The following is a 13,400-nucleotide window of genomic DNA, read 5'->3' on the forward strand; positions in this document are numbered from 1 at the left end:
CACCAGTAGCCACCAGGAAACACCAGTAAACACCAGTAGCCACCAGGAAACACCAGTAAACACCAGTAGCCACCAGGAAACACCAGTAAACACCAGTAGCCACCAGTAAACACCAGTAGCCACCAGTAAACACCAGTAGCCACCAGTAAACACCATTAGCCACCAGTAGCCACCAGTAAACACCAGTAGCCACCAGTAAACACCAGTAGCCACCAGTAAACACCAGTAGCCACCAGTAAACACCAGTAGCCACCAATAAACACCATTAGCCACCAGTAAACACCATTAGCCACCAGTAGCCACCAGTAAACACCAGTAGCCACCAGTAAACACCAGTAGCCACCAGTAAACACCATCAGCCACCAGTAGCCACCAGTAAACACCAGTAGCCACCAGTAAACACCATTAGCCACCAGTAGCCACCAGTAAACACCAGTAAACACCAGTAGCCACCAGTAAACACCGGTAAACACCAGTAGCCACCAGTAAACACCAGTAGCCACCAGTAAACACCATTAGCCACCAGTAAACACCAGTAGCCACCAGTAAACACCAGTAGCCACCAGTAAACACCAGTAGCCACCAGTAAACACCATTAGCCACCATTAGCCACCATTAGCCACCAGTAAACACCAGTAGCCACCAGTAGCCACCAGTAGCCACCAGTAAACACCAGTAGCCACCAGTAGCCACCAGTAAACACCAGTAGCCACCAGTAGCCACCAGTAAACACCAGTAGCCACCAGTAGCCACCAATAAACACCAGTAGCCACCAGTAGCCACCAGTAAACACTAGTAGCCACCAGTATCCACCAGTAAACATCAGTAGCCACCAGTAAACACCAGTAGCTACCAGTAAACACCAGTAGCTACCAGTAAACACCAGTCGCCACCAGTAAACACCAGTCGCCACCAGTAAACACCAGTAGCCACCAGTAAACACCAGTAGCCACCAGTAGCCACCAGTAAACACAAGTAGCCACCAGTAAACACCAGTAGCCACCAGTAAACACCAGTAGCCACCAGGAAACACCAGTAGCCACCAGTAGGCACCAGTAGCCACCAGTGAACACCAGTAGCCACCAGTAGCCACCAGTAGCCACCAGGAAACACCAGTAAACACCAGTAGCCACCAGGAAACACCAGTAAACGCCAGTAGCCACCAGTAAACACCAGTAGCCACCAGTGAACCCCAGTAGCCACCAGTAAACACCATTAGCCACCATTAGCCACCAGTAGCCACCAGTAAACACCAGTAGCCACCAGTAGCCACCAGTAGCCACCAGTAAACACCAGTAGCCACCAGTAGCCACCAGTAAACACCAGTAGCCACCAGTAGCCACCAGTAAACACCAGTAGCCACCAGTAGCCACCAGTAAACACTAGTAGCCACCAGTATCCACCAGTAAACATCAGTAGCCACCAGTAAACACCAGTAGCTACCAGTAAACACCAGTAGCTACCAGTAAACACCAGTCGCCACCAGTAAACACCAGTCGCCACCAGTAAACACCAGTAAACACCAGTAGCCACCAGTAAACACCAGTAGCCACCAGTATCCACCAGTAAACACAAGTAACCACCAGTAAACACCAGTAGCCACCAGTAAACACCAGTAGCCACCACTAAACACCAGTAGCCACCAGTAAACACCAGTAGCCACCAGTAGGCACCAGTAGCCACCAGTAAACACCAGTAAACACCAGTAGCCACCAGTATCCACCAGTAGCCACCAGTAAACACCAGTAGCCACCAGGAAACACCAGTAAACACCAGTAGCCACCAGGAAACACCAGTAAACACCAGTAGCCACCAGGAAACACCAGTAAACACCAGTAGCCACCAGTAAACACCAGTAGCCACCAGTAAACACCAGTAGCCACCAGTAGCCACCATTAGCCACCATTAGCCACCAGTAGCCACCAGTAAACACCAGTAAACACCAGTAGCCACCAGTAAACACCATTAGCCACCAGTAGCCCCCAGTGAAAACTAGTAGCCACCAGTAGCCACCAGTATCGACCAGTAGCCACCAGTAAACACCAGTAGCCACCAGGAAACACCAGTAAACACCAGTAGCCACCAGGAAGCACCAGTAAACACCAGTAGCCACCAGTAAACACCATTAGCCACCAGTAGCCACCAGTAAACACCAGTAGCCACCAGTAAACACCATCAGCCACCAGTAGCCACCAGTAAACACCAGTAGCCACCAGTAAACACCATTAGCCACCATTAGCCACCAGTAGCCACCAGTAAACACCAGTAGCCACCAGTAAACACCAGTAAACACCAGTAGCCACCAGTAAACACCAGTAGCCACCAGTAAACACCAGTAAACACCAGTAGCCACCAGTGAACACCAGTAGCCACCAGTAAACACCAGTAGCCACCAGTAAACACCAGTAGCCACCAGTAAACACCATTAGCCACCAGTAAACACCAGTAGCCACCAGTAAACACCAGTGAACACCAGTAAACACCATTAGCCACCAGTAAACACCAGTAAACACCAGTAGCCACCAGTAAACACCAGTAAACACCATCAGCCACCATCAGCCACCAGTAGCCACCAGTAGCCACCAGTAGACACCAGTAGACACCAGTAAACACCAGTAAACACAAGTAGCCACCAGTAGCCACCAGTAAGCACCAGTAAGCACCAGTAAACACCAGTAGCCACCAGTAAACACCAGTAGCCACCAGTAGCCACCAGTAAACACCAGTAGCCACCAGTAAACACCAGTAAACACCGGTAGCCACCAGTAAACACCAGTAAACACCAGTAGCCACCAGTAGCCACCAGTAAACACCAGTAGCCACCAGTAAACACCAGTAGCCACCAGTAGCCACCAGTAAACACCAGTAGCCACCAGTAAACACCAGTAGCCACCAGTAGCCACCAGTAAACACCAGTAGCCACCAGTAAACACCAGTAAACACCAGTAGCCACCAGTAAGCACCAGTAAACACCAGTAGCCACCAGTAAACACCCCTAAACACCAGTAAACACCAGTAAACACCAGTAGCCACCAGTAAACACCAGTAAACACCATCAGCCACCAGTAGCCACCAGTAGCCACCAGTAGACACCAGTAGACACCAGTAAACACCAGTAAACACCAGTAGCCACCAGTAGCCACCAGTAAGCACCAGTAAGCACCAGTAAGCACCAGTAAACACCAGTAAACACCAGTAGCCACCAGTAAACACCAGTAGCCACCAGTAAACACCAGTAGCCACCAGTAGCCACCAGTAAACACCAGTAAACACCAGTAAACACCAGTAGCCACCAGTAAACACCAGTAGCCACCAGTAAACACCAGTAAACACCAGTAGCCACCAGTAGCCACCAGTAAACACCAGTAGCCACCAGTAAACACCAGTAGCCACCAGTAGCCACCAGTAAACACCAGTAGCCACCAGTAAACACCAGTAGCCACCAATAAACACCATTAGCCACCAGTAAACACCATTAGCCACCAGTAGCCACCAGTAAACACCAGTAGCCACCAGTAAACACCAGTAGCCACCAGTAAACACCATCAGCCACCAGTAGCCACCAGTAAACACCAGTAGCCACCAGTAAACACCATTAGCCACCAGTAGCCACCAGTAAACACCAGTAAACACCAGTAGCCACCAGTAAACACCGGTAAACACCAGTAGCCACCAGTAAACACCAGTAGCCACCAGTAAACACCATTAGCCACCAGTAAACACCAGTAGCCACCAGTAAAGACCAGTAGCCACCAGTAAACATCAGTAGCCACCAGTAAACACCATTAGCCACCATTAGCCACCATTAGCCACCAGTAAACACCAGTAAGCACCAGTAAACACCAGTAGCCACCAGTAAACACCAGTAGCCACCAGTAGCCACCAGTAAACACCAGTAAACACCAGTAAACACCAGTAGCCACCAGTAAACACCAGTAGCCACCAGTAAACACCAGTAAACACCAGTAGCCACCAGTAGCCACCAGTAAACACCAGTAGCCACCAGTAAACACCAGTAGCCACCAGTAGCCACCAGTAAACACCAGTAGCCACCAGTAAACACCAGTAGCCACCAATAAACACCATTAGCCACCAGTAAACACCATTAGCCACCAGTAGCCACCAGTAAACACCAGTAGCCACCAGTAAACACCAGTAGCCACCAGTAAACACCATCAGCCACCAGTAGCCACCAGTAAACACCAGTAGCCACCAGTAAACACCATTAGCCACCAGTAGCCACCAGTAAACACCAGTAAACACCAGTAGCCACCAGTAAACACCGGTAAACACCAGTAGCCACCAGTAAACACCAGTAGCCACCAGTAAACACCATTAGCCACCAGTAAACACCAGTAGCCACCAGTAAAGACCAGTAGCCACCAGTAAACACCAGTAGCCACCAGTAAACACCATTAGCCACCATTAGCCACCATTAGCCACCAGTAAACACCAGTAGCCACCAGTAGCCACCAGTAGCCACCAGTAAACACCAGTAGCCACCAGTAGCCACCAGTAAACACCAGTAGCCACCAGTAGCCACCAGTAAACACCAGTAGCCACCAGTAGCCACCAATAAACACCAGTAGCCACCAGTAGCCACCTGTAAACACTAGTAGCCACCAGTATCCACCAGTAAACATCAGTAGCCACCAGTAAACACCAGTAGCTACCAGTAAACACCAGTAGCTACCAGTAAACACCAGTCGCCACCAGTAAACACCAGTCGCCACCAGTAAACACCAGTAGCCACCAGTAAACACCAGTAGCCACCAGTAGCCACCAGAAAACACAAGTAGCCACCAGTAAACACCAGTAGCCACCAGTAAACACCAGTAGCCACCAGTAAACACCAGTAGCCACCAGGAAACACCAGTAGCCACCAGTAGGCACCAGTAGCCACCAGTGAACACCAGTAGCCACCAGTAGCCACCAGTAGCCACCAGGAAACACCAGTAAACACCAGTAGCCACCAGGAAACACCAGTAAACACCAGTAGCCACCAGGAAACACCAGTAAACACCAGTAGCCACCAGTAAACACCAGTAGCCACCAGTAAACACCAGTAGCCACCAGTAAACACCATTAGCCACCAGTAGCCACCAGTAAACACCAGTAGCCACCAGTAAACACCAGTAGCCACCAATAAACACCATTAGCCACCAGTAAACACCATTAGCCACCAGTAGCCACCAGTAAACACCAGTAGCCACCAGTAAACACCAGTAGCCACCAGTAAACACCATCAGCCACCAGTAGCCACCAGTAAACACCAGTAGCCACCAGTAAACACCATTAGCCACCAGTAGCCACCAGTAAACACCAGTAAACACCAGTAGCCACCAGTAAACACCGGTAAACACCAGTAGCCACCAGTAAACACCAGTAGCCACCAGTAAACACCATTAGCCACCAGTAAACACCAGTAGCCACCAGTAAAGACCAGTAGCCACCAGTAAACACCAGTAGCCACCAGTAAACACCATTAGCCACCATTAGCCACCAGTAAACACCAGTAGCCACCAGTAGCCACCAGTAGCCACCAGTAAACACCAGTAGCCACCAGTAGCCACCAGTAAACACCAGTAGCCACCAGTAGCCACCAGTAAACACCAGTAGCCACCAGTAGCCACCAATAAACACCAGTAGCCACCAGTAGCCACCAGTAAACACTAGTAGCCACCAGTATCCACCAGTAAACATCAGTAGCCACCAGTAAACACCAGTAGCTACCAGTAAACACCAGTAGCTACCAGTAAACACCAGTCGCCACCAGTAAACACCAGTCGCCACCAGTAAACACCAGTAGCCACCAGTAAACACCAGTAGCCACCAGTAGCCACCAGTAAACACAAGTAGCCACCAGTAAACACCAGTAGCCACCAGTAAACACCAGTAGCCACCAGTAAACACCAGTAGCCACCAGGAAACACCAGTAGCCACCAGTAGGCACCAGTAGCCACCAGTGAACACCAGTAGCCACCAGTAGCCACCAGTAGCCACCAGGAAACACCAGTAAACACCAGTAGCCACCAGGAAACACCAGTAAACGCCAGTAGCCACCAGTAAACACCAGTAGCCACCAGTGAACCCCAGTAGCCACCAGTAAACACCATTAGCCACCATTAGCCACCAGTAGCCACCAGTAAACACCAGTAGCCACCAGTAGCCACCAGTAGCCACCAGTAAACACCAGTAGCCACCAGTAGCCACCAGTAAACACCAGTATCCACCAGTAGCCACCAGTAAACACCAGTAGCCACCAGTAGCCACCAGTAAACACTAGTAGCCACCAGTATCCACCAGTAAACATCAGTAGCCACCAGTAAACACCAGTAGCTACCAGTAAACACCAGTAGCTACCAGTAAACACCAGTCGCCACCAGTAAACACCAGTCGCCACCAGTAAACACCAGTAAACACCAGTAGCCACCAGTAAACACCAGTAGCCACCAGTATCCACCAGTAAACACAAGTAACCACCAGTAAACACCAGTAGCCACCAGTAAACACCAGTAGCCACCACTAAACACCAGTAGCCACCAGTAAACACCAGTAGCCACCAGTAGGCACCAGTAGCCACCAGTAAACACCAGTAAACACCAGTAGCCACCAGTATCCACCAGTAGCCACCAGTAAACACCAGTAGCCACCAGGAAACACCAGTAAACACCAGTAGCCACCAGGAAACACCAGTAAACACCAGTAGCCACCAGGAAACACCAGTAAACACCAGTAGCCACCAGTAAACACCAGTAGCCACCAGTAAACACCAGTAGCCACCAGTAGCCACCATTAGCCACCAGTAGCCACCAGTAAACACCAGTAAACACCAGTAGCCACCAGTAAACACCATTAGCCACCAGTAGCCCCCAGTGAAAACTAGTAGCCACCAGTAGCCACCAGTATCGACCAGTAGCCACCAGTAAACACCAGTAGCCACCAGGAAACACCAGTAAACACCAGTAGCCACCAGGAAGCACCAGTAAACACCAGTAGCCACCAGTAAACACCAGTAGCCACCAGTAAACACCATTAGCCACCAGTAGCCACCAGTAAACACCAGTAGCCACCAGTAAACACCATCAGCCACCAGTAGCCACCAGTAAACACCAGTAGCCACCAGTAAACACCATTAGCCACCATTAGCCACCAGTAGCCACCAGTAAACACCAGTAGCCACCAGTAAACACCAGTAAACACCAGTAGCCACCAGTAAACACCAGTAGCCACCAGTAAACACCAGTAAACACCAGTAGCCACCAGTAAACACCAGTAGCCACCAGTAAACACCAGTAGCCACCAGTAAACACCAGTAGCCACCAGTAAACACCATTAGCCACCAGTAAACACCAGTAGCCACCAGTAAACACCAGTGAACACCAGTAAACACCATTAGCCACCAGTAAACACCAGTAAACACCAGTAGCCACCAGTAAACACCAGTAAACACCATCAGCCACCATCAGCCACCAGTAGCCACCAGTAGCCACCAGTAGACACCAGTAGACACCAGTAAACACCAGTAAACACAAGTAGCCACCAGTAGCCACCAGTAAGCACCAGTAAGCACCAGTAAACACCAGTAGCCACCAGTAAACACCAGTAGCCACCAGTAGCCACCAGTAAACACCAGTAGCCACCAGTAAACACCAGTAAACACCGGTAGCCACCAGTAAACACCAGTAAACACCAGTAGCCACCAGTAGCCACCAGTAAACACCAGTAGCCACCAGTAAACACCAGTAGCCACCAGTAGCCACCAGTAAACACCAGTAGCCACCAGTAAACACCAGTAGCCACCAGTAGCCACCAGTAAACACCAGTAGCCACCAGTAAACACCAGTAAACACCAGTAGCCACCAGTAAGCACCAGTAAACACCAGTAGCCACCAGTAAACACCCCTAAACACCAGTAAACACCAGTAAACACCAGTAGCCACCAGTAAACACCAGTAAACACCATCAGCCACCAGTAGCCACCAGTAGCCACCAGTAGACACCAGTAGACACCAGTAAACACCAGTAAACACCAGTAGCCACCAGTAGCCACCAGTAAGCACCAGTAAGCACCAGTAAGCACCAGTAAACACCAGTAAACACCAGTAGCCACCAGTAAACACCAGTAGCCACCAGTAAACACCAGTAAACACCAGTAAACACCAGTAGCCACCAGTAAACACCAGTAGCCACCAGTAAACACCAGTAAACACCAGTAGCCACCAGTAGCCACCAGTAAACACCAGTAGCCACCAGTAAACACCAGTAGCCACCAGTAGCCACCAGTAAACACCAGTAGCCACCAGTAAACACCAGTAGCCACCAGTAAGCACCAGTAAACACCAGTAGCCACCAGTAAACACCAGTAAACACCAGTAGCCACCAGTAAGCACCAGTAAACACCAGTAGCCACCAGTAAACACCCCTAAACACCAGTAAACACCAGTAGCCACCAGTAAACACCAGTAGCCACCAGTAAACACCAGTAGCCACCAGTAAACACCAGTAAACACCAGTAGCCACCAGTAAACACCAGTAGCCACCAGTAGCCACCAGTAAGCACCAGTAAGCACCAGTAAGCACCAGTAAACACCAGTAAACACCAGTAGCCACCAGTAAACACCAGTAGCCACCAGTAAACACCAGTAGCCACCAGTAAACACCAGTAAACACCAGTAGCCACCATTAGCCACCAGTAAACACCAGTAAACACCAGTAGCCACCAGTAAACACCAGTAGCCACCATTAGCCACCAGTAAACACCAGTAAACACCAGTAGCCACCAGTAAACACCATTAGCCACCATTAGCCACCAGTAAACACCAGTAAACACCAGTAGCCACCATTAGCCACCAGTAAACACCAGTAAACACCAGTAGCCACCAGTAAACACCAGTAGCCACCAGTAAACACCATTAGCCACCATTAGCCACCAGTAAACACCAGTAAACACCAGTAGCCACCAGTAAACACCAGTAGCCACCAGTAAACACCATTAGCCACCATTAGCCACCAGTAAACACCAGTAAACACCAGTAAACACCAGCAGCCACCATTAGCCACCAGTAGCCACCAGTAAACACCAGTAAACACCAGTAAACACCAGTAAACACCATTAGCCACCATTAGCCACCAGTAAACACCAGCAGCCGCCATTAGCCACCAGTAAACACCAGTAGCCACCAGTAGCCACCAGTAAACACCAGTAGCCACCAGTAAACACCAGTAGCCACCAGTAAACACCAGTAGCCACCAGTAAGCACCAGTAAACACCAGTAGCCACCAGTAGCCACCAGTAAACACCAGTAGCCACCAGTAAACACCCCTAAACACCAGTAGCCACCAGAAAACACCCCTAAACACCAGTAAACACCAGTAGCCACCAGTAAACACCAGTAAACACCAGTAGCCACCAGTAAACACCAGTAAACACCAGTAGCCACCAGTAGCCACCAGTAGCCACCAGTAGCCACCAGTAAACACCAGTAAGCACCAGTAAGCACCAGTAAACACCAGTAGCCACCAGTAGCCACCAGTAAACACCAGTAAACACCAGTAGCCACCAGTAGCCACCAGTAAACACCAGTAAACACTTATTTTAACACACTGAATCTGAATGTGTCTGAAGGACTTTCTTGTCTCATTTTTTTCTGCTCCTCACCTTTTTCTGTTTGTCCTCCATCTTGATCTCCTGTCTCCCTCTGTATGATTGATTGGCTGACATGACACCAGTGGCCCAGGAGGGAGGGGACATCGGCCCACGATCAATCAGGACTATTGGTCTGTGTATCAATAGCCATTACAGCTTATACCTTTATGATTACTCCTATTAGTTTAAACAAAAGCCACTGCCCAGCCCAAAATCACCGGGCAGCGGTGATAAAATGTGATACTTTATTCCCACATGAAACTTCTAGTCTCCTACTAACTAAACGTCTCCTTCAGGGAAGACCTTGCAGATTTCCATAAGATCATGTTGAACCCCATCCTGCGTCATCACAACAGCATGGTGGAACATGACAACTGGTCTGCACAAAGTCCTGATCTTTCACCAGTACAAAACATTTGGAACATCATGGAAGCAGAAATCCATCAAAAACGTCCAGTAGAGCAGCTGGAATCCTGCATCAGAAAGTTCTGGTCTGATGCAGGACCTTTAATTCCAGCTACTGGTCTCACTATCCAGTCGTTTATAGACAGATGTTAGGGAAGAGATCACTGACCATGCCAAACATCTGGAAGTACTTTTTACACATGCTAAATATCACTCTGGAAGTACGTTTTACATGTGCTAACAGCTGCTAATGGTGCTACATATCACTCTGGAAGTCCTTTTTGCAGATGTGTTGCTGCCATCAGATTCATAATGAGCACATTTTTACATCAAATGACAGAATATCTCACTTTCATCATCTGATATGTTGTTTATCATCTACTCCAAGAAAATCTTATGGTAAAATTTGATAAAAAAAATTGATGATAAAATTCAGATTATATGGATATAAAAATTTCTAGAATGAATTTTAAAAAGTTGCATGTGTAGATTTGCCTTGACTCAAACTCAATGTGCTTAAAGCTAAGCTTGGTTTCTCTTTACTACAGAATATCTGTAGTGAGGAAAAGGTAAAGAAGAAATGCTATCTTTTCATGAGCTACTTTGACAATAACTGCAGATGGCACTTCTGTCAGCTTTGGCGGATACGTTTATCCCACCTGACTTAGCCACTAAGCTATTTCCCCCAAACCACAAAATGCTGACTAACTCTGTGTTTCTCAGGCTTGTTAAAGGATGGAGAAAGGATGGAGCTCACCTCCAGTCTGGTGCGATCAACGTCTCTGGGAAGCTTCACTTTCACTCGATGCGTCACCGCCAACATTTCATAAGGGTAGACCTGGAAAATACAAAGTAACGGGGGCGGGGGAGGCGTGGTATTAGTGACTGCAGCTAAATAATATTAAAGCTTGTTTGCAAAGTATAAACAAAGTCTAACCTTGTACTCTGTGGAGGAAAAAGGAAAGAAGGAGAGAGAGAGACAGAATTAATTAGGAGAAACAATTGGTTTTATCATTACAGCTAGCATAATAGAGATGGAAAAAAATTACACTTTATGGATCCAAATTTCTTCCCAATAGTGGCTTTCTAAAGCTACAAATAGCATTTACACACACATGAGCATTTACATCACATGAGGTTGGACTTCAGTCAAGTGGCCATATACAGCCTAGACTGTGAACATATGCACCTAAACATACAGCAGTCATTCTGCAGCTGGAAAAATGACTTCATCTCTCCACGGCGTCACCTGATCTGCAGCCAGAGCAGCAGAATCTGCACGCTGCATCACCATGAAAGAATCATGTAATCTGGGACCATAAGCAGGCCTTATCCATACTTACAGGATTGCAATTTGCTCCTTTCTACATGTTGAGAGGTTAGCTGATGCTACAATTGGAGGTAAATTTTCTGTTTAAGACCCTGAGTATGTCAACTTTGGCAGAAACTGAATGTCAGTCTAAGAAAACATGCAATGCTTTGTAAAAGTTTCTTTCAAACGCCAGGAGGAAAGTGTCATGCATTGCAAATGCTAACGCTCCAAATCAACACCAAGGTTTGTAGAAACAGTTCATGGGTTGATGTATTCATTTGGATGTTTTCAGTATCTATGGTACAGAGAGAAGGCAACCAGTAGAAGTCCAGGAAGTGAACCCTGTGGAACTCCACGGTTCATGAGTTTAATCACAAATAGCAGCAACGTGATTACGGTTATTTAAACATGATCTGTAATAAAACACTACAGCTCCACATTCCATTAGAAAGACATTTCATCTCAGTTAATTTCAGATGAAATGTCATTCACAGCTTCACTCATGAACTCTGTAGAATTTCTGATTACTACTGAATTTTATCACAGATGAGATCTTTAGAGTAGGAAACTAACAAAGAATTGTTTGGGAAAATAGAAATGATTCCTAAGTTTAAGCTTCAAATTAGAGTTTAAAACGAAAGAAAGTTCACTGATTAATCAGCAGATTTATGAAAATACTGACAAGGTGTTTGGTCCGATGTGTAACAAAACAAAGTCAGACCCTGACATGATTTTTTTTAGAAGCGTTAGCAGTGGCCAAAGCCCAAAAACAGACACAGGTTATCATCTTAGTCGCACGGTTAGACAGGATGGCTCATCGTGGTGGAACGGACCAAGGTTTGGGCAATGCTCCATGTCCCACAGATACACTGCCTGATCTAGATAACTTCAGGTACAATTGACATTTTATTGGTTTCCTTATCAAAAAAAAGAAGAGAGCCGATGGTGAACAGTTGGACCTGATGTTGAGTCCCACCTCGCATGCCTCCCCAGCTCTGGGAGTCTGGGTCCACTTCATTGTCCACCATATCAGCAGGCTGTAAAACACACATTCAGCAGAGTTAGAGCAAACTTTCAGACGTTCCGTGTCATGCGGCTGGAAACACTGCTGCTTCTTATCATCACAAACTCTGGTTTTAGCCTTCAGCCTTGGTTTGCTTGCAAAGCAGGACCATATGAAAGAAAACTCAAAGGGTTTACATGAAACATTAAAACATCACAGATGGTGTAAGAAAGCAAAAATCTGGATAGGGTGGAAAATCCCAATAAAATCAGAATTTACATTCAAATAACTGAAAAAAGATCATTTAAAAGTTTATGTTTACAAATCAAAAATACCCTGAAAATGTTACATTAAGTCTAAATGGAATTAATATTGTCTGAATTTAGGTTTTAAGGAGTTATTATTGATGAAAAATGAAATATATATAAGAATATTGCCATGTTGAGTAAAGTTAAACATATGTTAAATTATAAGGCAAGGAGAATCCTTTATTGTGCTTTTATTTTGTCATATTTGATGTATTGTCTGGAGGTATGGGGTAATTCCTACACGACTAATTTAAGGCCTTTAATTACTTTGCAAAAGTGAGCGATAAGAATAATTAATAAAACTGCTCCTAAAGAGCATACAACGGAATTGTTCTGGAAGTCGGGACTGTCAAAACTGCAAGATTTGGTTGTGTGGAAAACATTCATGATCATGCATAAAGCTAAACAATTCTTGTTACCACCGGGACTGCAAACTCTCTTTATTTTAAATGATTAAACAAGTCGATGAAATTGTGATTTTAAACAACCTTTCGGAAGAACTACACTTTAACAAATGTGTATTTCAGTGGTTGGTGTAAAACAATGGAACGCACTCTTTTAAAACTTGTTCAAATCCTTCTCAATTTAAATTGAAATATAAAGAGTTCATACTAAAAGTGTATGCATTTACCTGTGTTTATTCCTACTGTGTGCCGTAGGTGATGCCATCCAGTTGATGTGAGGATGAAATGAGGATGGGGTAGCTTAATAAGATGAATTCTT

The 13,400-nt window shown here is 46.8% G+C and overlaps 1 protein-coding gene across 6 annotated transcripts in view; it reads right to left on the reverse strand.

The window, feature by feature from the left end:
- The window catches only part of ablim2 (actin binding LIM protein family, member 2), a 250,183-nt gene that overhangs the window by 13,916 nt on the left and 222,867 nt on the right, over nucleotides 1-13,400 (reverse strand). For all 6 annotated transcript variants that reach the window (XM_079257457.1, XM_079257456.1, XM_079257458.1 and 3 more), the window contains 3 exons: nucleotides 12,343-12,403; nucleotides 10,992-10,999; nucleotides 10,812-10,892 (listed from right to left, as the gene is read on the reverse strand). In XM_079257457.1, the coding sequence (XP_079113583.1) occupies nucleotides 10,812-10,892; nucleotides 10,992-10,999; nucleotides 12,343-12,403 (150 nt within the window). The remainder of the gene's footprint in view (nucleotides 1-10,811; nucleotides 10,893-10,991; nucleotides 11,000-12,342; nucleotides 12,404-13,400) is intronic.

This window comes from Telmatherina bonti, assembly GCF_933228915.1.
Source record: "Telmatherina bonti genome assembly, chromosome: 18".
Taxonomy (NCBI): Eukaryota; Metazoa; Chordata; class Actinopteri; order Atheriniformes; family Telmatherinidae; genus Telmatherina; species Telmatherina bonti.